The sequence below is a fragment of the Myripristis murdjan genome, chromosome 22, assembly GCF_902150065.1.
Source record: "Myripristis murdjan chromosome 22, fMyrMur1.1, whole genome shotgun sequence".
In the NCBI taxonomy this organism is placed as follows: Eukaryota; Metazoa; Chordata; class Actinopteri; order Holocentriformes; family Holocentridae; genus Myripristis; species Myripristis murdjan.
Window position 1 is genome coordinate 17686450 of NC_044001.1, and position 23292 is coordinate 17709741.

The 23292-nt window shown below is 45.0% G+C and overlaps 2 protein-coding genes across 3 annotated transcripts in view; both read right to left on the minus strand.

Moving 5' to 3' along the window:
* Positions 1-23292, minus strand: part of LOC115354312 (inositol-tetrakisphosphate 1-kinase-like) — a 578973-nt gene that overhangs the window by 352312 nt on the left and 203369 nt on the right. The window lies entirely within an intron of this gene.
* The window catches only part of kif26ab (kinesin family member 26Ab), a 71095-nt gene that overhangs the window by 8803 nt on the left and 39000 nt on the right, over positions 1-23292 (minus strand). Inside the window, exons 1-8 of one of the 2 annotated variants that reach the window (XM_030044629.1) lie at positions 12740-13362; positions 9275-9458; positions 5313-5525; positions 3825-3918; positions 2951-3213; positions 1872-2055; positions 563-722; positions 93-255 (exon numbers count right to left, since the gene is read on the minus strand). In XM_030044629.1, coding sequence (XP_029900489.1) covers positions 93-255; positions 563-722; positions 1872-2055; positions 2951-3213; positions 3825-3918; positions 5313-5525; positions 9275-9458; positions 12740-12756 — 1278 coding nt within the window. In that variant the 5' untranslated portion in view covers positions 12757-13362. Of the gene's footprint in view, positions 1-92; positions 256-562; positions 723-1871; positions 2056-2950; positions 3214-3824; positions 3919-5312; positions 5526-9274; positions 9459-12739; positions 13363-23292 lie in introns of those variants that run through there. The other variant, XM_030044627.1, reaches the window with a different exon arrangement.

A 23292-nucleotide genomic window follows, 5' to 3' on the forward strand; every position in this document is an offset into this window, starting at 1 on the left:
AGTAATAACTTGCTTACAACTTACTAACAACTAAGTCAGGGTTACTTTGTCATGTAATAAGTTTAACTATGTTCAGCAAATTCTCAGCTTACCTTGGATTTCTTCTTTCTCATGCGGTGGATGCGGGAGGCCAGTTGGATAGTGGTAAGCGAGTCAGCGTAGTTGACAGGAGAATCAGAGATGTGGGCGATCATGGTTGTTCTGCAGTTGATGTTCCCAAGGGACTCCCTCAGTAGCATTGTCAGTTTGCTGTCCCTATATGGTGTATTTACATCTTTATCAATAAGTTTTTCATGACAGAATTGGTGATACATCTGAAGAATACTCCCAAATAATACGTGATTATTTTTCTCATAAGCACTATATGATCTTACGCATTACCGTCGAAAGCCATGATATACGGCAAACGATAAAATGCAGATAGACAGTCACACAGCAGTCCTCCAAGAATAAAGTTACATGCAGCGACTTGTCTGAAACAACTTGATTACACATGGATACAACTTCACAGCAACTGAAACAAACTGAATGACATTTGTAGAAAGAATGCTGCCGTTCTTACCTATAAGGTACATGTTTGGCGCCGTTCGCTAAAGCCATGATGACATTTCCCAGCGCGTTTAGAGATAGACACAAGCCCCCTCCTCCGTCTCTGCTTTTACTCAGGACCTTCTCACAGCTTCCCAGGTCAATGAGGTGCAGCCTGCTTCGTCCGCCTGACACTGTGCAAATGAGAGCAGAAGAACCAGGTGAGGTTATAATTGGGCACAGACACTCCCTCCCTGAAGTCAGCACCTCATACACAGCGCCATGATGACAGAAGTGGCACAGCCCAGCCCAGACCAGACCGGTGAGTGTGAAAGCTGTCTGATTTATTCATGAGTAAGACTCCCAGTCTGACGTGATTCAAATTGCAGCCAGACTGGTAAACACCCTCCAGATGTGTAACTCAAGGTAACATAAAGGATCTGTTTGTCAGATACTGTACGTAAAAAACCAAAACAAAAAAATAGAGACACCCACAGATACCCGTACACTCGTCGCTCTAAAAATTTAAAATACAGGTAGAGGGAATTGGTTGGCGCAGTACAAATACCAGTGATTTATTCTGGGGGGAAAGGTAGGAAATTCATCCACAACATAGCAGGGTTGCCCATTGTTATGTGGCTGACTGATATGTTATTTCTCATGATTGTAGGAGAAAAAATAGAGTTTCAGGCTGGCCAGCAGCACCAAACCATTAAACACTTGTCAGTACGACTAAGAAATTGAATGCTTCAAATCCGTATTCGCTCTTGGCAAAGCTCAATACATGAATACAAACAAGTTGACGTCTTATAGAGGCCAGAGCCCAACCATCCATAAACACTGCAAATAAAAGCCCTGTCTGATTTCCATTCACAGTTATGCTGCAATTTTCCACCATCTAGCCCACAGGATAATCGCCTTATGATTGCTCAGTCTGACAGGTAGGTCACCTGTACATATCTATAATTAGTAGAGGAACTGAGTGAAGAAATTAAACTCCAATTGAACACCACTATTAATGCTTAGCAAGTAGTATTTGTTAAGCTCTACTGAAAGTAATTGCCATTATCCACTTGATTAGATCTACGATTGGCTGATTATGGAGTACTTCTCTTCTTAAAAATCTGGAGTTGAAGCATTGATCTGTAAACACTGGTAACAAACAGACCCTACAATGCACAATATGTGTGTAACAGTGTCACTGACCAATTGTGAAACTGTAATTGTATCTGGTGATTGTAAAGTGATAAAAGTAATGAGAATTCCATGCATCATGTATAGTGGCAACATGTAGGGACAAAGATAGAGAGTTATAGTGGTAATAATGTAATCACTGTACTAACTTCCTCCCTTGCCGCTCTTCTCCATGCGATACTGGTAAATGTGCAATGTGAACAGCATGTGGGAGTTGCGTCGCTCCTCCTCATCTGCATTGGGCCTGCTGGTGCTGCGTGCAGCAATGGCTGCATCCAGGAAGAAGGCCGCTTTCTCAGCTGTCGGAGCACGTAGCTCACTCTGATTCTGGAGCTGTGGGGGAGGGAAGAGAATGACAAGAGGGTTAGGGCGAGCAAAAGGTACCACATAGGGCTTGAGAAAGAGAATGGATGTAAGAAGGTTACAGGGGAAGAGAGGAAAGGGAAAAAGAGGGGAGCCATTTAATTGGACCCCAGCACACATTTCTTGCCCATTAGATTGGGTCTCGAGGGCAATTAAAGCAGCAGATATGCACACGCAGGGAGGAGGATTAGGAGAGGTAATGGAGGAGCAGGAGGCAGGGGCACTTCACTCACCATGGATGTGATGATGGTGGTGGGATAGGGAAAGAGAAGCGGGGGAGAAGCAAGGGAGAGGAGGAGGTAGTAGAGAAGAAGGAGGGGGCATCTTGAAGAGGGCCCATGGTTGCAAAGAGGAAGAGCAGCAAGCAGCTTCACAGGACTGTGCAGCCTTTGAAGTCATAGTCCACACAGATCCCCAAAAAACAACATCTGACAGCAACACCTGTCAGTGCCTTCAAACCCATAGTCCTCCACCATCCCCCTAGTAATACTTCCATTGTGCTGCAGAAGGCCAGCGCTAACACAGGGGTAATAGATGCTGATGGATGCTGACAGGAGAGTCAATACAAAGGTAAGGAGAAAGCCATCAATACCACAGATGAGTGTGGTGGAAATATAAAGCAAGGATTTCAGGGGCAGTTAGGACAGAGCGAGACAGACTAGGAAGTGCACATGAGAAAGACCTGGGAGATGAAAGAAAGCACACAATACAAAGGCAAACATCTTGGGATAGAAAAAGGTAGATCATAGAGACAATGAGATCAATACTCAGACACACTAATATATACCACCGAGACAATGAAAGGATCAGTGAACAGTGAAAGGGTGGAAAGCAGAAATACCACTGGCGCCCGGTGCTGCCTTACCTGTGTGCCACAGATCGGATCCTCTCTCAGATAAATGCCCGGGGACTGGCCTTCTTGGAGGCTGCCTGTGGACACCTCAGACAGCAAGTCCTTCAGCTCTTCATCCTTCCCAAAGATTTCCACCGCGGATACACGGACAGAGAAGCGCGTGCCTGCCTTCTCCTTGCGCTCACTGATGAGTTTGAAGAGCCAGGAAATGGCACAGGGCACAATGCCCAGGCTCTGAGTGGAGCTGTCTTTGCCAATCATGGTGTATGTCTTGCCTGGGGATGTGTGGGAGCAGAGAGTGGGATGAAAATGGAAATATTGGCTTGTGTCTGCAGGCTAAGCCTGATGTTAAAACTAAAATTAATTCTTTCAGCAGGCTGTCTGGACTAGGCAGAGTTGATAATGGAATAGACACAGACATCAGATATTTTCTGTGCGTTATAGTGTATGACAACTGCTGATACAAAACAAAGAAGGAAAATACTGGCTACTGTAGGGGTTTGGAGGTGATCTCCAATAAATGCCAAAAAAATGAAAGGATAATCTAAGGGTCTTTTCCACACAATCAGTAATTCTGTGAAGATTTATATGTGGAAACAGCTATGTGAGGAGAGCCAGCCTTTAAAACTGCCCAGGTCAATTACAAAGATTTTAATTACAGACTTAGCCCTGAAGCCTTGATGCAGCGCTCTACCCTTCCACCCCCTCCACCCCCACTGCCAGATTCACTAACCGCTCTTTTCCTCCAATCTCTCTTTCCTCGGCTCACCCCAGTGCACCGCTAAGCCAATTGTAGACATCAAGTGCAGCTAACAAAGGCCAATGAGAGTTTTTCTTTGGCTAACAATGGCTCTGGTCTAATCTCTTGCCAGTGAAGGGAGATTACCGAGTTTGACGTGGCCGAAGCAGAAGATGCAGCCGTCCGCACCGTTCACCACAGACTGGATGACTTCAGCCACTGTCCCTGAGCACACCTCAGCCTATGGAAACACAGAGACAGCCCCTTCACAGTCAGTGAACAGTTCTATTAGGACTGGGCAATATGGACAAAATCACGTATCATGATTTGTTTGACAGAATACCTTGATATCGATATTGTGATGATATTGTGGGGTGACTGTTGGTGCTTTCACAAAATGACTTTTTAATAAACAATCATTAGTGATAAGAATAAGAAAACAGGCAGGGGGAAATAACAGAACAGCTACAACAGTCTTATAAGTTCAGAAACTTGCATTCCTTAACAGTTATTAAGTTACACCTTTAAAACTAGGAAATGACAACACGTATGCCATATCACGATATGACAATATAAAAAATCTCAGATGATATCTAGTCTCATATCATGATATTGATAAAATGTTGATATACTGCCCAGCCCTAAATTCTAGCATTTCTGTTTGGGCCTGTTGTGCTTGACTAGTTTTGAGAAATACTGTAAACAGGCGTATTTAGAACATTAAATCCCCCCAAAATGCTCTGCTCTGTAAATAAAATATTACACTTAAACCATGAGTTATTAAAGGTCAGGATTTTGTGTGTGTGTGCTTTAACGTGTGGCTCATTTTTGCAATCTGTTTCAGCATGTGTCCTCTGGGGCAAGACTTCTGCAGCAGAGGCCCCGTCCCATACATCACACAGCAAACAAGGCCTCTTAGAGCAGAACAGCTTGCTGTTACTGTTAGCCACCAACAGTGCCGTCCCAGCGGCACAATCTAGCAGCCTGGCCTCAGCTCTACTGGAGCAGCATTAGAGTTCGGCTATCAGCGGCTTACTCTGGAGAAGTACTTAAGCAGGAGATTTGATAAGGCTCTCTCTGCTGTGGAGATGCTATTCCACTCTTTAGACAAGCAATCACAAAGGCTTGATGACATTCCCCTCTGCTCTCAGCTTTTTAGACCCTACAATTGTCTTATGTTATGAGAAAATGAAATAGCCTATTCAGTTTTATGTTTTCAGGGTTTGGAATGCCAGAATTTGTATCACATAAACTGTGGTTCATGATTCTTTTAAATCACCTTACGGTAAACATGTCAGCCGACACTTGTCTTCATTTTTAGCAGACATGCTTGCTCTGGGCTATAGAGGGCCTGAAGTTAGATATAGCTGTTCTATGAAAGGAGAGGTTAGATATAATAAGACTGAATTCAAATCATTCTCCAGAGGGTTTGAAAGGCCCAGCTGTTAGACCCACGCTGGTAAGAATGCCCCCCGACCCAAGACAGGCATTTTTTCTCTAAGCCCCCAACCACACCCTGCCAGCATAAAGACGTCCCTTTGCCCTTGAGGGGCTAACACCCACTCCAGCCCCTCAGACATACACACACATGCTGACACACTCAAATATACATATGCAGCCCCCAGGGGCCCTTACTTGTGAGGCATCCTGGGTAAACACAGCATCAAAGGCAAATATCTTTGGGACAGCCACAGTGGCAGCTCTCCTGTGTCCTGAGTTGGAGTGCGGGCTGGACGCAGGGTCGTAGAGGGTCAGCTGCTTCTTCCTGCTGTCCACTTTCAAGAAGGACTGCGACTCAGAAGAGTCAGCCGCCTCCAGGGATGGGCAGATACGCATCATCACTTTCACCTGAAACACAGAGTGAGACAGAAAAGGACAGGGTGGGTGAGAGAGTCAGAGCTTGAAACATGAATATGAACAAACATAGGACACACAGGAAGAATGCATCTTTCAGGTTCAGCAGGGAGAAAATGACAAGCTTACAGCAACTTAATAGTTTGTCCTTGCTGTGCACAATACCAAGCAATACAACAAAGAGCTTGACTGATGTGAGCTTTTCAATGGCCAATGCTGATATTCAGAGAGCAGTGCAGCTGATGGCCAATATATAATGCCGTTATCATGTTGCTATTGCTTTTTTTTTTTTTTTTTTTTGCATCTGATGAAATCCAACAATTTAATAACAAATGAGACACAATATTACTGAATTTCAATGAACTTTGTCTCTGTTTGCTTGCAATGCACTTATTTCAAATAAAAAAAAAATGGATCTACTAAATAAATGTCCAGCGGTAATCAAAAATAAATAAATAAATAAATCTTAGTATAAAAAAACCCCCAAAAAACGTATGAATGAAAAATAACTTTATTTATCTTTTATCAGCAGGTAAGGGGAGTGCTAATATCGTTCCACAGCAGCCACACATACAAAGCTCCTTGCAGATGTGTTTGCAGAAATTTTTTGTTCATCAGCCTTGTGAGCACAGATGACGATTATCTCAAAATGCCAGATAAATGGCTGACCGATTAATCGCTCCATCTAGACAAAAGAGAAGCGCATGGCAGGCATTCTGAATGCAAGTTAGGGTCTAAGCAAGGTGCATGTCTCAGCATCATGCTTAAACATCACGTCCACAATGTCAGAGCTGACGGACAGCAAATGTTACCATGGAAACACTCGGCCCCACATTGACTGGTGATCCTGGTGGGTCAACACAACGCCTAATGGTGTCAGTGGAAAGCAGCTAGGCAGGTATTGAAGCTCTTAGCACAAAATGTGGGAAATTAATGTTCGTGTACCGCCATGCTGGGGGATTATCCCGCCCGCAGGTTGTTTTCTGAACCAGGAGCAGCTTCACCAGCATGAGAGTGCCAGAGCATATGGCCCCCCTCTTACCCCACCTACTCACTCTTCCTCCTTCTCTCCTCCCTCCCACCTTCCCTCTCCGTGCCTGGAAAATAGCTGCTCTACAGTATGAGGGTCAACACCCACCCAGCTGCATTCTGGGGCTTGACATTCACAAGTGAACTAAGAGTCTTAACACATTCCACAGGTCACGGTGCATAGTGTCTGCATGCTACGCTAAATAGGATGATGGCATATATCTAAAGGTGTTGATTCGGGACTGCTATGACATGCCTGTTCAAGACTAATGTTATGAGAGGTGAAGTCATCCTGCCTGTTGTGTATGATGGCACCATTTACAAACAATAATAGAGACATTTCCCCATCACCTGCATCTACTATGCTACACAAACATAGTGCATATGGTTTGAATGGTCATGCTCATGCTTATGCCTGTCATAAGAAACTCCTATATAGAATCACCTTTTAAAATTCTTTTTATTCAAATATTGTGTTGTTTATGTCATTTTTTTTATTAGACATATATATTTGCATATATATATACATGTATAAACATGAATATTTACAGATACATATTTAAACATACATACATACACATATATAGAAGGATAATCTCAGGAATGTTCATTTTAATTACTTCTGCTATGCCCCACAATGTTAAAGGCATTGTCGTCCATCTCTTAGGATCTTGCTTTATAGTTTTCAAAAGCTCAGGTCCATTCAACTTATATATCTTTTCAACTGGAGATCTAATTATGATACCAAGACATTTCAGCTCCTGTGTCTTCCATACAATGGGAGTAGTAGCTAAATCTGCTGGGGATGTAAGATGGTTAAGCGGACTGCCCTCGCCACCTTTTGAATTTCTGACATCTCTCCATTGCTTTACAATCTGGTGGTAAAAAAGGGACCGTGGAAACCTATCTGTGACTGAGAGGAGACATAAATGGTTCTTGAGATATGTATAGCAGTTCCACAGTCGCTGTGAACTGAGAGTGTTTAGCGTTACACCTAGCATTACATCCACAGAGCGACTACCCGTGAGGAGCTTCATCATCCTATATGTGATAAGGAACCCAATTCGGAAGCATTTCAAAGACCCCATTCTTGAAAAGAACTGACTATGACGCCTGCGAGGTATAGAAATTAAAAAAAACTTCCCTCCCCGTTTCCATCAGAAGTCAGGTTCTTTCAGCCTGTGTCTCTTCACTGTCTTTCACACCCACACAAAAGGCCCATTCTTCCCCTGACGAGTATATAAATATTGCTACACAAATCCAGGCTCCAGCACTCAGAAACAATGTCCAGCGGCATTCCCATTCTTTCAGTGAGTGAATTCTTCCTGGATTCCGCAGGCCAAGTGCAAACTGTCTTTGTGCTCCGCGGGGGGCTGTTATAGTGACTGACGTGTGCATATGTTGAGAAAATTACATTTGCTATGACATTTAAACTGGGCTTCCACATATGACTGCTGAGTATCTGTCTACTAGACGGTGGCTACAAGACTAGCTAATGTCTCAGCTATATTTATGTTGGCAGAGATTTGATACCAGAGGCCACAGAGGATTGGCTAGAGCATTTTCACACCTCGAACCCCTGTGCTAATGGCCCCTGTTTCCCAGTCTCTTGATCCCCCACAAAATCCATTAGTGGGGCTGGGCTTTCCCCCACCCCTTCACATGTCTATACCTTAAAGAAAATTGTCTAGGTCAAAGGTGGAAGTGACCTACATAGATGGAAACAGCGCATCCACCAGATTTTGGAGATTGGATTACTATGAAACAGTCAGGCACAGACATAATGGTTGCTGACTACTGATGTTGACTACTGAAAATGCCGTGGCAGTAGTTCCACAAAGATAAGAGAGAGTGAGGGAGAAAGAGTGCAACAACATGCTGGCTTTACAATAGTCCCTTCTGGAGAGGAAACCTGGCCTGATAGACTTGGAACAATATCATAAATCCTGATTTCCCTTTTAAAAACAGGCCCTGTAGCTGTTACAGATGCACAGATGTACAGTCTACCTCAGGTGTGGGCTTGAGGAAGCTTGTTACTAACACAGGTTTTTATGAAGTCCGTCTGTCAATGGGAGATTTACAATATGTGGCAAAGTCTCAACCGTCTGGATGTCTGGCAACAGAAGCGAGGACTTCCTATCCAGGTGGGATCTAATCTTGTTAGGGGACTTCTTCTGCTCTATAAATACAGGACGTCAGCCCAGAAATACAATACCCAATAAACCGCAAAGGAAGAGCTGTGTGTTTATACAGGCCTCGTTTAATGACTGTCCAATCATTGTCAACCTAACTGAGTATCACACAACTGTATCTAAAATAAAATTATAAATCCTGCTGTAAACTTGGACACAGACTTGTGAATTACACGCTTTTTATTGTCTTTCTGCGTTAAACCGATGGGTGTTCAGGAAGAGGAATGCTGGTCTAGCAAACTGAGTGAATTCATGACATTCCAATGGGCTTATCTGACTGCATCTGCATGGACCGGACCAGACGGCACGCTAGCTGTGGACTGATGTGTCGCCACTCTGCATTCTCTCCTTCAAATGAGGGTCTGTGCATGTGCGTGTGTGGGTTTTCCACATGTGGCATCTGTCTGTTTGTGTTGTGTGGAATGCATACATCTGTACTGCATAAAGACATGAGGACTCGACACAGTACAAATAACGAGTGCATCCTTGACTCTTTGTGTTTACACATGTCAGTTCTCTCACCTTTCCCATCCCGGGGTTCTCTTTGACCTTGGACACGGCCCGGAGCAGGCATGGCGGGGCAGGGGGCGGCGAGAGCTGCAGGATGCCGCTGAAGTTGGTGGGGTAGATGGAGGGCTCCTGAGGGTGGAGCAGTAAAGGCTGGTGTTTCTTCCGCTTGGAGGACAGGTTCAGCTTCTGAGCTGCCCTGGAACAGATGAAAAACAGAGGGAGCAGAGGTTGAAGCCAAACTTAGAAAGATACCAACTCATGCTGACGCCACATAGCTCACATATAAGAAAGCCTTTGTTTGCTCAAGTGACTTTTCCTTCTAGTGAACTAGCCAGCCGAGAGCGTATTGATTTTGAATGTCTAGCCTGACATTTTAGTGGATATGCTGCAAAGCCTTTAGAAATCACACAGTGAAACTATAACATAAAGGTCAACAAGCTCCCTTTACATTGCCAAAGTACACAAACTCAGCAGGAGAGCTGTGCTATGCCACCACTCTTCACCATTCCTCACACTAACGCTCATGCTCTCCTACCAAGAGCTGCAGTATAAAGCCCTCCTATCCAGCTAGTGCACAGATCTCAGATTTTTACACAGAAATTACACATCTATATGTAACAAAAGACATGATGAAAAATAACCTTACAGGCGTCTAAGAAAAATAACTAACAGCCAAGTGTGTTCCCTTGCCAGGAGCCTGATAAATTTTATCATGGCAGGAAGGCACTCTAAATGCATGCATTCATCTTGATCCAACACAAAACAACTGCCAGGGCTGTGATGGGTGAGCACCGTTAGCGAAGTACTTTCTTGGCATTATAGTCTAGAGTCATGTCCATTGCCATTACTAAAGCTGAACAATTACCACCTACAATTCACCCCCAATTTAACCTCTTAAATTTCCTTTTAGGTAGCTTCAAAGTTATAAAATACACGTTTTCCATATTGCAAAACCATGAAACATACATATTTTGTAGCTGCCAGTTATGACACTTCACTGAAGCTACATCCCGCTTATGCTGAGTGAAATATTTAAACCCCATATGTAATTGTTTTATGGCTGCACCATTACATGAAATAGATCTTATGAAGATGTCCTGTGGATCATTTTATGCACATTTATCATTATAATTTAACAGCACATGTTTGGTATATTTTAAATCCCTGGGATCTGCACTACAATTTAAATTAAAATGTTGTGTGTTTGAATAAAGCTCAGCCATGCATCTGTAATGACAAACCGACTGATGGGACTGGCAGAGTTGGATGGGTAAAGTCAAAGTGGCTCAAGTATGTCTCTCAATAGGACTTTTTATTCAATTAAAGTGAGCATGCATGTATAGTGCTCACCCAACCATCTCTGTCACACACACACACACACACACACACACACAGCTTATTAGGGAGTGGTAGGTAAACCTCGCTGTGTCCTCTACTTGAATGCTATCTAGATAAATGGCGATCTGAACAGTTCCGCTGTGCTGGCACCTAACAGCACTCTCTGCAGTAGCCGAATTGAGCTTTTGATGTCCCTCTAATTAAAATCCACTGTCATCCTGCTCTCTTGCCTCCCAGAGTCAGCAGTGAGGAGACACAGATTGGTCACGGGGTCAGCTGAGTGAAGCACATGCATTCCTTTCTGTCTAAACTCCTGCTGCTCATAGGACAGCACCAATAACTCTGCCCGGCCCGCGACACTCAGTCTGAGCCCGCAGGGAATCTGGCCACACTTAGAGCGGTTCCAGGTATGGCATCGCGCTGGATCAGCTAACACTGCACCTCATCTGGAAAGTCAAGGTCAGCGAGGAAAAGTAATACCCCCAGGAAATTCAAATGCACTCAAATGGTTTTCAGTCAAGCAGCCAGAATCCAGAGAAATGCAGGCAAGACAAAGAGGCAGTTGTCAACAAGAGAGGGAGAGACTGGCAGAGAGAATGAAAGAAACAGTGAGTAAGAGATTAAAAGATGAGGAAATCTGCAGAGCAAGGGGATTGAGAGGAAGAAAAAAAAAAGAAAGAGCAAGAGAAAAAGAACAAGAAAGACGGAGAGGGAGAGAGAAAGAGAGCAGGAGCGAAAAAAGAGCAGATCCATGTGTGTCTTGGTGAGCGGCAGTTTCCAGTGAGGCCAGCCTGAGCTCATTAGGCCTGCTCTGGGCTCCTCCGGACAGGACCGGGTGGGCTGCTGCCAAAACACAACCCCCCCTCCCCACTCTCCCTGCCTCCTGGAGTGACAGCTGCCCCCCACCCCCCATTCCCCACCACCCACCCACCCAACATCCCCCACGTCCACACACACACACACACACACACACACAACCGTCCCCTCTCCAACTGTATGCCCCCTGCAGCGACAGCCCAAGAGCACAATCAGGGAACACACTGCTGGCTGATGGAATAATTATTGCATCCAAGAGGGCTACAGGAGAAGGTTCTCCCCAGGGAGCTGCCTATGTGTGATAGCATGCGAGACGGATCGTGTGACTGAAAAAAAAAAATTGAGATGGAATAGATGAATGTTAGATGGAAAAAAGCAAGAGGAACTGTATGAGGGTACACGTGGCTGTGTCGTGTGTGTGTGTGTCTCTGTGTGTGTAGACTTGTGTGAGGGTGCACGCATTTATGAGAGGTATCCGCAGCACACTCATTCAAGATAAAGGTGCCCTGCCTCTCTCTCTCTCTCTCTCTCTCTCTCTCTCTCTCTCAATCCCATCTTATTTATCTTTCCTCTCTTATTCAGAAAAGAGCTGCCTTTTAAATCTGGAGAGTCAGGAGTCATCACAGGATGGTTCCACATAAAAAAAAAAAAAACAATTTAAAAAAAAAAAATGCAAAAATGTGGGCTAGCCAGGACTCAATACTGATTTTTAATTGCCTTGTCCAGTGAGGGGGGCAGATGTGCAGGTGAGCTGGTAACCTTGAGGTTTAATGCTGCACGTGCTGCACAGTGAAGAAAGGGCCACATGTATTCTTCTTGAATGGAGGGTGACCAAAAAAGAAAGAGAAAGGAAAGATGACTCTCTGTTCCACCACAACCACACATACTCTAATGGGAAAATTAATTGCTTGTCACTTTCTCTCTCTCCCTCTCCCTCTCTGTCTCTCTCTCTCATCCAACTATCTGATCACTCAATGGAAAATAGGCAGTGAGGAGAGGCTCAGATTCCCTCGCCCACAACAGCTTGTCCACCTGTTCAGTCCCAATCTCCATGCTAATGAAGCTGTTTAACTACACAACTTGGTTTGAAATGCTCAAAAGAGAAACTGCGTGCCTAGGGAAGGAGCAGAGGCAATCACTGTGTCTGACACCGGTCAGTATCAGGCTCTACGCCTGATACTTTTGTGTAAGATGTTTAAGAGTCACACCGTGCATGTATATTCTGTGTTGAATATTGTCAAAACTGCACCAAAGCTTTGCCACAACATGCACTGGAGAAAAAAATGCTAAAACAGCAGCCAAGTGAGAGAAGGGAGTACTTACAGCTCTTTCCAATCCATTATCTAGTTTATGGGCATAGTCAAAAAACACACAACTGATTGAGTTCTACTTTAAGGTCCATGTCTGTGCTGCCAGTGTTCTCCATTACTTGTACATTTGATACGCCAGCAGAGTCGCCGAGGACAGAGCAAGGCGGGGCTGCTCACTAGCAGGGGGCATGGGGGTCCTCTTTACTCTGATCGCAATCATCGAGGTTCCACTTGATTTCACAGTGGTTTGTAAGGAGACGGGGGGGCGGAGGGAGGAGGAGGAGGCGCAGGCGTCATAGTAACAAGCACCAGGTGGGGCGGGATGACGGGAGACAGGGAGGAGGACTACCCTGGAAAAGTAGCAGTGGGGTCTCAGCAAGGGGGCACAGGTAGTCCAGACAGTGTCTCAGGATGGATGGATGAGGAGAGGATGAGGAGGAGGCGAAGAGGAGGTCAGGATGAGGAGGAGCACCTCTGCTGTTCATATTCCACTGAAGCGGTTCTAACTCTTTCCATGCCTCTTCACTGGCAAAAGTTCAGCCTCAGTTCAGGGATGTGGAAACCCAACAGCAGCACGTTCTCCTGCTCTGTGGAAACCAAGACACATTTTTTTCTTCTCCAACCTCTCCACAGTGCATTCACCCCAAACACTGCATGGCTTTGCTGTCTCTCTCATTCAGTTAATCCATTGTGTTTGGCTGTCCAGGTCCTTCCCGGTGTCTCTGCTGGTTTCGGGCAAGAGGAGGGGAGGAGAGAGCCGGCGTGCTTGGCTGGGCTGGAAGGTTTCTGGCGTGGCTGAGAAATGGGGAGAATTCCTACTCCTGTTCCGCCTCTCGGTCCTTCTCCTGCTATCGGAGAAATGCTGGCAGCTGTCCTGCCGTGTTTCTCTCTCTCTGTCTCTCCCTGCCTCCCTCTCTCTCACACACACACTCCCTCCCTCTCTCCCTCCCTCTCTCTTTCCTCAGCCCAGCCCCTTTTCCCTCCGACTGCCAGACGAGGTGTCAGCGCTCGATTGCTGGCTGCTTGCGGCGCAATTTGCGAGTGCTCTCCTTCTCTGTCTACCCACTCAGTCTCATACACACACACACACACACGCACACACGCACACATACACATGTATGCACCCCACCACACGTCACATGAATACTTAATGCATACAGGAGCCTGCTCTTCTTTTAGGGTCCCACACTTCAAACAGATTTGGTTAGTATGCCTACAGTACATGCATGCATGAGTGTGTTTGTGTGTGTGCTTGGGATACCCGTGTGTATCTGTTCGTGTATATGTGTGTACAGCAGTGTGTGTACACGTGTATTTCATTTGCCATTGTCGAAGGATGTAATTAACCAGATGAATGAGAGTATTATAAATCATAAGGAGTGACGCACAGATAAGGAAGGATATACTTAAGTGCACAGAGATGGATTGCCTCAATGAGCGATTGTGTGACTCAATAAGAAAGCAGAGAGAGAGAGAGAGGGAAAGAGAGAGAGAGAAAGAGAGGGCAGACAATGAACAGATGACATCTCAGAGAAGCAGATTTATGCCGGCCAGAGAGAAAGAGTGCAGTCAGTCAATGGTCAAGGGTAAAAAGGGGAATGAAAGCATGTGAGTGGGCGAGCGCCGGGGCGAGAGTACCCTGTATTCCCTCGACTGCCAATTTACCAGTAAGCCCTCTCAGCCCCCGACCAGCCTAGTCCTGTTTGAAAGGCTGCCGCCTTGGCTGCGGAGAGTCTACTACAACATAAAGGCAGACAGAGTGGGTGTGAGACTTGCCAGATGAAAGCACATTCAGCACAAACACATACCAAGCTTTCTCTCTCTCTCTCTCCTTCTGACACAGTGCCCCTTATATGAACTCTGAATGAATTCTGAGGCAAAAAAACAAGCTCTATTGTCTACCTATTTAGAGAGCACGGTACAATAATGAACCAGTTTGATATATCACATAACCTTTACCTTGTTCTTTGGCCACAGCTGGTTTGCCTTTGCTTATTCTGCAGGGTATCCAATCTCATCCGAGATGGTCTTATTTTAGAGTGAAGCAGCCTCACACTCGCTGCCCTACCGCTGAGTCCCTTTGTACCAGGACTAGCAGCAATCAGTAAGCGTAAGACAAAACTAATGTGGACATTGGTCACCCTGACAGTGCAACCACAGTCATTAGTTTCATGTCCATTGCTGCTGTCTTAAGTGTTATATATCAAAAGGGAGTGATAATAGGGAATAGCCATGGTTGGAGCTGTCCAGATAGCCTTTCAGCTTCATCACTGTCTCCCTGTGAACAGACCTTCGCAACAGATAATGACTGGAATATACAGAAATGAGGCAAAGCAAGACTGATGCAAAATCAAGGATGTCATTAGAAATAAATGGCCTCTTGCTTTTGTTTGAGAAAGGACATCTAGACGTGGTTCCTCACCTGCGGGGGGCTGTGACACGGACGGAGAGAAGGTCAGCGATGGGAGAACAGCGAAGAGTGGAGATGCGGTGTTTGCCTGCTGCTTTCAAAGCTTCAGTTTGGCCTGCTGTCAATAATCGCTCCAGCCCCCTTTTCAGGCTTTGTCAAATTAACAAGAGAAATTCCTCTGCCCCAGAGAATCATTAGCCGGTGCACCCATTAGCTTGTTTGTGCAAATTTGTCTCTGTTCCTCAGGCCAGCTCTACAGCTCTTTACGTAGCCCCTTTCTGGGGCTAATTACCATGTTGGCCACATTTACTATCCTTGACATTTCCTTTCTCTGATTCCCCTTTTTTTCTCCCCAGACAAGATAAGGCTGCTCTGACCATTCATGCAGGGATCAGATCACTGGATCTGATATCAGACTACTTTATCCCCCCCACAGTGAGTCTGCCTCCCACTGCTGCTGATTAGCGAGCCAGCATAGCCCCTCTATGAATGGAGATGGGAATACTGGGCTCCAGCCAGCCTCAACACTATAGGCTAATAATGGCTACAGCACAATGAGTCAGGCCGGCTCATTGTTGCAGACATTCTGAATTTATCCTGGTTTCGGTGAGTGCAAGCAGATGTGAAATTGAGTGACTGAAGTAATGGCTAAGCAACGGCTAAAACTATGTTGTGTGCTGTAATCAATTCCAAGACACAAAATGCCATATCAGCAGGTGTTCCTGATTGATTATGTTGCATGGGTCTGCTGGGAGAGGTATGTATTTGAGTCAAAAGATAATCGATAATAAACGTCCCCAAAGCTAAAATCAGTACACATTGTCTTATCGATGGGCTGCCCTTGACATGGCCACACAGTCCTCTGTACTAAAGGCACAGAAAAAAAAAAAAAAAAAAAAAAAATACTGTCTGAGCTGTTTGAACTGTAAGGGAAATAAAGGATTAGCTCAGTTTAGGCAGGAGAAGCAGGCCAGTGGGCTGCCTCCACAGAGCAGAGAGACAGTGCCAAATTTGGGTTAGATTAATATGCAGCTGCATCTCCGCACTAGCCTCAATGGCTGTGGTCCCAGGTCACCTCCAGCCTGACCCAGCCGGCACTAAGCTTCAGTGGTGATTAAACGACCATGACATCAGCTAGAGAAGACATACACATTCATATGGTGCACAGACACGGGGAGATGATGTCATACTCTGCCAACCAGACCTGGTAGCAAAAGGGCCTGTCCAGATAAGATTTACTAGCAAGGTCAGGATGCTGATCATTAAGTATAAGACAAATACTCCCATACCATTAAAATGAAAAAAAAAAAAGGCTTTTTTTTTTTTTTTTTTTTTTTTTTAATCTTGGTGAATTCCAGTAGCTATATTTTGGTGGTTCACAGAACTCTGCTAATGTCTAATAAATATGTACTTAGTAGCCACTTTATTATATACACCTGTCTAATCTAATGCAGTTCAGTGCAACAGCTCTGCCATAAATTCTACCTTTTAAGAAGGTTTATCATGTTCAGTTTTTGTTGATGTTGTATTTACTTGTATGTTTATTATTGAGGTTGTAGTTTGCAGAGGTCTTGTACTTATAGTTGTGTTGTGTTTAGCGGTGTTTCCAATTTTTTGTCCTTCCTATTTATATACATGAGGGGGGACAGAATATTAGAAACACCTCTCAATAAAATGCAGTCCATTACAACAGCAGCACTAACTATGAGCTCAGTGCCAAACATAGAATTGAATGAGCACCTCCATTACTGAGAAAAAAAGAACACCTGAGCATTATAGGCATCAGAAAAGTAGAACATGACAGCAGAACATTTGTTTTGGATTGTATTAGACTGTACAGGTGTGCCTAATAAAGTGGCCACTGAGTGTAATCGTCCTGTGACTGACAGCATCTCCCTGCTATACGGCCGTCAAAATATAAATATATCCAATACCCCAACATGAAAACCATATGAAGGCAGCTGAGGGAGTCAAACACAGTGGAGTCTTGAAATAAAAGAAGGGATATGGGGAAATATGTGCATTGTAGCAGAGGGGCTAGAGTTACCTGGAGCCCAGAATTAGGCACAGGGGAACAGTGGGGGAGCGAACAGGGTGGTAAAAGCCGTTCTCAAACTACAGTGTGGAGGAAAAGGCATTGTGAGACTAAACCCTAGCGCCGTACAGGAGCCACACTCCTGTGTGGCGCTAAGATTTAGTCTGGCTATGCGTCTGTCTCTTTTCTAATGACATCTCCCTGCAATCAAAGGACCGCTGGCATAAACATTAATTTACTTTTTTTTTTTTTAACTTCCTCTCTCTAAATCACTCAAAACAGATTATGGCTACAGCCGCAAAAACCCTAAATACCATAACAAATCGAGTAAAGTAGTCCAGCAAAAAGTTGATTGTAGTTTCAAATGTGCAATTTGACTTGAGTTAAATGCAAAAATTCTACCAAAAGGCCCATATTGAACTCATAGAAATAGATATTTCCCCTCAGTGCCTTGTCCTCATCCTTATCTCATCATCCAGATGCAGATTAGCATCAGCCAAAACCCAGATCTTTGTAGTCATTTTGAGAAATGCATCTCCCCTCTCCTTCGGCAGCCCAAAACGAATTAAAATGGAAGAGAGAACTAACGGGCTTATCTGGCTGTCAGTTGTATCTTATCAATCCAAAGCTCTGAATCTCTCAGCTAACTGCATGCCTGCTTCCTCCCGCTTGGCTGTTTTAATAGTAGTCTGAGGGAAGAGTTCCTCTCTCACACGGGCTGGTTTACACAGCAGCCTTTTGCAGGAAGTGGCCAAACGCCTCCAGGCGAGGATTTACAGACTTTCTATAAATCCTCAGAAATAGATAAATGGATCTCAGCTAAACCAGACAGCAATGAATGCGATGTCCAGTTACCTGAGCAATATCCTGCTTGGCACGTTCCAAACACACTGGACCGGGGCCTTTTAGAAACGCTCTTTGTTCCAACAAGGTGTTCAACAAGCCTTTTGTTCTTGCATAGTGTCTGGCCTTGGGCGCAGAATACCAAATGGGGCATCATTTGTGCGCTGACTGCTGACAGTCCAAGGCCATGCACACATCTTCACTGCACCAATCCCTAGCCAATTAGGTAAGGCCAAATGCATTCATGTAACATCTGTGACTATAATACACTCTCAGAAAAGAAAACACTCCTTACAAAAAAGGAATGCTGTTACCTCACACATATGAATCCTCATCTACCATAACCAAGTCATAATGCAGATTCAAAAAGCTTTCTCGCCAGAACAAGAAAGAACCGTGCAGCTTTGTGTAAATAAATCCTAAACTGCGGCAGTGGTTTGTAAACGTGTTCTGTCACGGTCTCCTCGGCGCTCTTTTGAAACATTCTGTGGACTGAGGTGGAAAACGAGGGATTAGGGCATCCTCTAGAGAGTAGCTTGAATAACAGGGGATCATTTGAAACAGGGGGAAAAAGAAAGAGAGCGCAAGTGGTGAACAGGGAAGAAAGCAGAGCAGAGTTAAAGATGAGGATGAAAAAAATATATAAATTAGAGATGGGTGAGATGGAATAGGAGAACGAAACAATCCCCTGAGACAGACAGAAAGAAGAAAGAGAGAGAGAGCAGTGAGGTGTGCAGCCGAGTCCTTTCTACGATCACTGGGCTGGCTCTGTGCCAGTGAGGGGCTGTCTATGAGGAGGTAAATCATTTTCTGCCTGAGAAAGAAACAGGGAAAAATGATCGTTGGGGCTACGCCACAGTCAGTTTGGAATTGCTTTATTCCCAAAGAGTGCCAAGACGGGAATCCCCAGTCGGCCAAGAATAAATGGAAGCCAAAATGGGAAAAAAACTAATTAATATTCAAGAAATCCTACTTTGGTGTGACGTGAGGATAACATAGAGTAGATTTAAGCATTTACTTGTGTAAACATAGAGGTAAGCGCCCCTGCTTTCATTTACCTGTCTTTGATTTTGTCATCAAACGTCAAAGGAACCTTATTATTCTAATTTAACGCCCAAATTTTGGACCTTAGATCAAGAGGAGGAGGCACGTGCCAACGGCCCCCTGATTCCCAAAGGACTTTGCATAGAATGCGCTGTGTGTGTCTATGCCAAGGTTAACTCCTGACGATGGAGGAGGGCATATTTTCAGTGCTGCAAGGTTCCACAGGGATGTGTGACAAATCCCTCCCTCCTGTAACAGTCACTTCCTGTGCTTTGTGTTTCCTGCTCTGCCCATAAACCATTGTGTCTCCGCAGGCCCCACACCCAGCAGTCCCAACTGCACCTTCCTCAGCCTCACCAACCTCCCGACCCCCTAGCTGAAAGGGCACGCAACCCCTCTACCAAAGCAAGGGGATTAAAGATGGCTTATGACCGCCGAAAAGGGGAAATTTGGAGGGCAGAAGTCAGGCACTTTAATTCCATTTACAGTTTACAGTAAAAACACATGTTGCTAATATGGCCTCTTTGTGACAAACCCTGCAGAGGCGAACAAAGCACCCGGCTTCAGCTCTGCAGGACCCATTTGTCAGTCAGTGAGATAAAGGGGCCAATTTAGGGCATAGACTCATAGACTGACAGGACTAGAAAGGAAAGGACTCGGCAAAGACAGAAATCCTTGCAATTGAGTCAAAAAGTCCTCATAGGGAAACCTCCAGGAATTGACCGTAACTTGTAAGAGGCTTAGAAATGCAAAGTGCTGCAGCCTTGTGTGCTAGGGAGGGGAAAAAATGCAGTGTTATTAAGGCAAAAACTGATTCTGGCAGCAAAAAATAAAACTCTTGGAGGAAAATTCACTTTTCCGTTGATGGGTGACAGATGATAATGAAGACATGTTCCTCCCTGCTTCGCAGACTGCAGCCTCCACACCCCTGACACTGCTGACAAAGATTAACAGCTACTTTCATCTCCTCCAGAGCATTTTCACTCTGCTCCTCCAACACTGCTCCAGGTATTCTGCTGCCTTCTTCTCCGAGGCCACAGAGGATCTGGAATAACATCACAGCCCCGACACACATGCTGAACTCCGGTTCACCCACCATCCCACCCAAGACTTCCCTTGAAAACCCCAGGAAGACGGTTCTGCTCGGAGCATTCAGGGAAGAGCTATCGGCGCTTGCATCAAGCCATCACTGAGTGAATGACATTTCCTGTCCCAGCAATCAGCTCAGCAGACAATAGAGACAGGATATTTGATACACAAGAGTCTGATGAGGACTATTATTAACACGGTCTGTCTCCCCAATCATATGCACTGTCCTCTCAGATTAATACATAACAAGATATCAGCTTGTGAATGGAGAATAAGTTGACGACTGTGGGAAAGAAACACAGAGGCGAAGAAGGCAAGCATACTTCTGCTCCACTTCGCTCCTTCATTAATCACTTGCTGCCAGGGTGAGACACCTAGCGATTATTTATTTGCACTTCTCCACGCAGAGGCTATCACAACAAACAGGCCCGCGGGCTGCTGAGAACATTTGGGAGTGATTAATCAATGGGCCGTCCAGAGAGACAGAACGCAGGGGGAGGGGAGTTTTAACATGTGTTTCTTAATCTGCCATCTATATTCAAGTCAATAGACAACCCCGCAAAAACAAGAAGGATCCCATACAGGTGAAGACGGTTTTAGATGGCAAGGGTAGGGGATTTGAGTGCAGATAATGTTGTCAAATTTCTGGAGGCAAGGAGAAAAAAGAGGCAGAAACATTCATTCCACGGCAGCGCAGCAGCGACATGGTACTAGATCAATGAACACATCACAGATTTATGTGGGAAGGGGAATATTGAGCAATAAGTGCATGGTGAAATGCTAGTCTGGAAACAGATGCTAGGAGGTCAGTGTCTACAACCACATTACTGAAGTTAAGCAGTTTACCCTGTATCACACTCATAAAGTTGGCCGCAAAAGCACACGTCGCCCAGCCATATAGAGCATTTGCGGATAATGGGATTTTTTACCACTCTGCAGCTGGCTCTCACGTGTTGGGTCACGAACTGATTACACGCCATAATCCCCTCTCCCTTCAAGATGATCTGCATATAGTAAGCAACAACAAAGCAAATAGGGGATAATCTCTCACTGTTATTTTGATTTTGATTTTTGACCATGTCTTTTCGCACGTGTCTGAGCAGCTAGCCTGTTTCAAAATGCACAATTAAAAACACTAGAGGAGGTCGGCAACACAATAATCTTAATCTTTACCAATTCTCCCCCAAGAATTGCATTGTTTTTATGAATCTTATCATGCAGTGAAAGCACTGTTGTGTTTCTCCTGTGTCTCATAGTGCTTGATTTTATATTTATTGTAACTTTCTCTCTAGTACAGTGAAACAAAAGGCACATTCTCTACATTTATGGACAACAAAATTATTATTCTATTCTATTCTATTCTATTCTATTCTATTCTATTCTATTCTATTCTATTCTATTCTGTTCTATTCTATTCTATTCCAGGGGCTTTCAAATGTTTCCATGCTCATGACCCCTAAGTTGACTTTCATTAAGCTGCATTTTGTCATTTCAGGTGATACTGCCACACATACAGCCTCTCAAAAACCCATGGGGGTCCATAGAACCCCCATGGGTTTGAAAACTACTGCTCTATTAAATTTATTATAATCTTTTCTATTCTGTTGTACACAATGAACTCTCATCACTGTGGCGGTGTAGGTTTAAGTCTGTAGAGAGAGAGATATCTCACTGGACCTTAGAGCGATACTGTCAACAAAGTCTGTCAAACAGTATGTTTCATCAGCCTCTTTAATCCCATGATTCTCATGGTGAAACTTCCCCTAGTCCCCATTTAGCTGATTGAACAATTTCAAATTCCCAGCAGCCGAGGCTCACTCTCAATGGACGTGAAAAATTGAAGACAGTGTGATGATGGCAAAGTGGTTGAGCTATTCAGTCTGTGGGTGATGAGGTAAAAGCCTCACTGCCTGTCCTGACAATGGCCTTATCCTCTGCGGTAATTTGAGCCCCATCAGTTTTTCTCGTTGACAAACAGAAGGCTGGCTTGTGTGTGTGTGGCTCTGTAATAGGACTGACTGAGAAATAAAGAAGTAGCGTTTGGGGAAATCAACCCACTAACACTGATTAGGCAGCTATTACTTATTCATGTGGAAGAGGAGGCCATGGCATGCTGACACTGACTAGTGCAGAAGCTGGAGGACAGAGAGGCCCACCAGGAACCATCTTTGTTTCTGAAAGTGCAAGAAGTAAAGGCAGAGCAAGCTCAAGGGAACACAGGCCGCAGGCTCTATTCTGCCTCTGAAGACAATAGGCCATAAAACTCCTCAATGCATATTCCCTGCCACCAGCCATTGCAATTGACTCTTTCTCTTATTCCAGCCTCCCTCTCTCAGCAACAATACAGAAGTGGATGTGGCTGTAATGGCAATGATAATAGACTCCATTTGCATGACACCTTTCACTGAGCGGCCTTAAAGAGCTTTAGATGGCATCCCTCAACCACTAATAATGTGATGCATGATACCCATTCAACAAGCTGGGCGGGGGGTGTTGGAGGATTTTGCCGACTGAAGCACGATACCTGAACACTAATGTACTAATCATAAAGCCCTACAGCGATCCCGTGGGCTGTTTTCCCTGTGCCGTGGGCAGAAAACCACGACTGGAAATGCACTGGATTGATGCTGAGGGCATGACCTCCACTTCCCACACACTACTGGACACAAAACCTGGCCTTTCTGATCATCACTACCACCAGAAGTAGGCTAGAGACAAAGACGCCCTTATGTTAGGTGACAAGCCCACAGGACAGAGGTCTATCCTCCACACCCTCTCATTTCCCCATGTGTGAAAGGAATCTGTCAGGGTGGATGGCAGCGCTTCCCCCTTTCCCCAAAGGGCTTAGTACGTGGACCCAGGGTGAGCGCACAGGCTTGAGTCAGCGTTTCAACCTTTTGTTTGTCAGCTCTTGCAAACGGCCCCCTTCACTCCCCCCCGCAGGCTATGTGAGTGGGCCAGACAGACTTCCTGACTCAGGGTTTTGGGGGGAATGGGAGCATTTCAGTCTCCACACCTAGACTGCAACAGACCCTCTGCTTTTCCTCTCCCCAGTAGTACTCTGTTCCTGGGACTGTTTATCATTCATGGTGACAGGCACAACTGCCTCTGTGCTGCCCATCACAACACTGCCCCTGATTGCGAT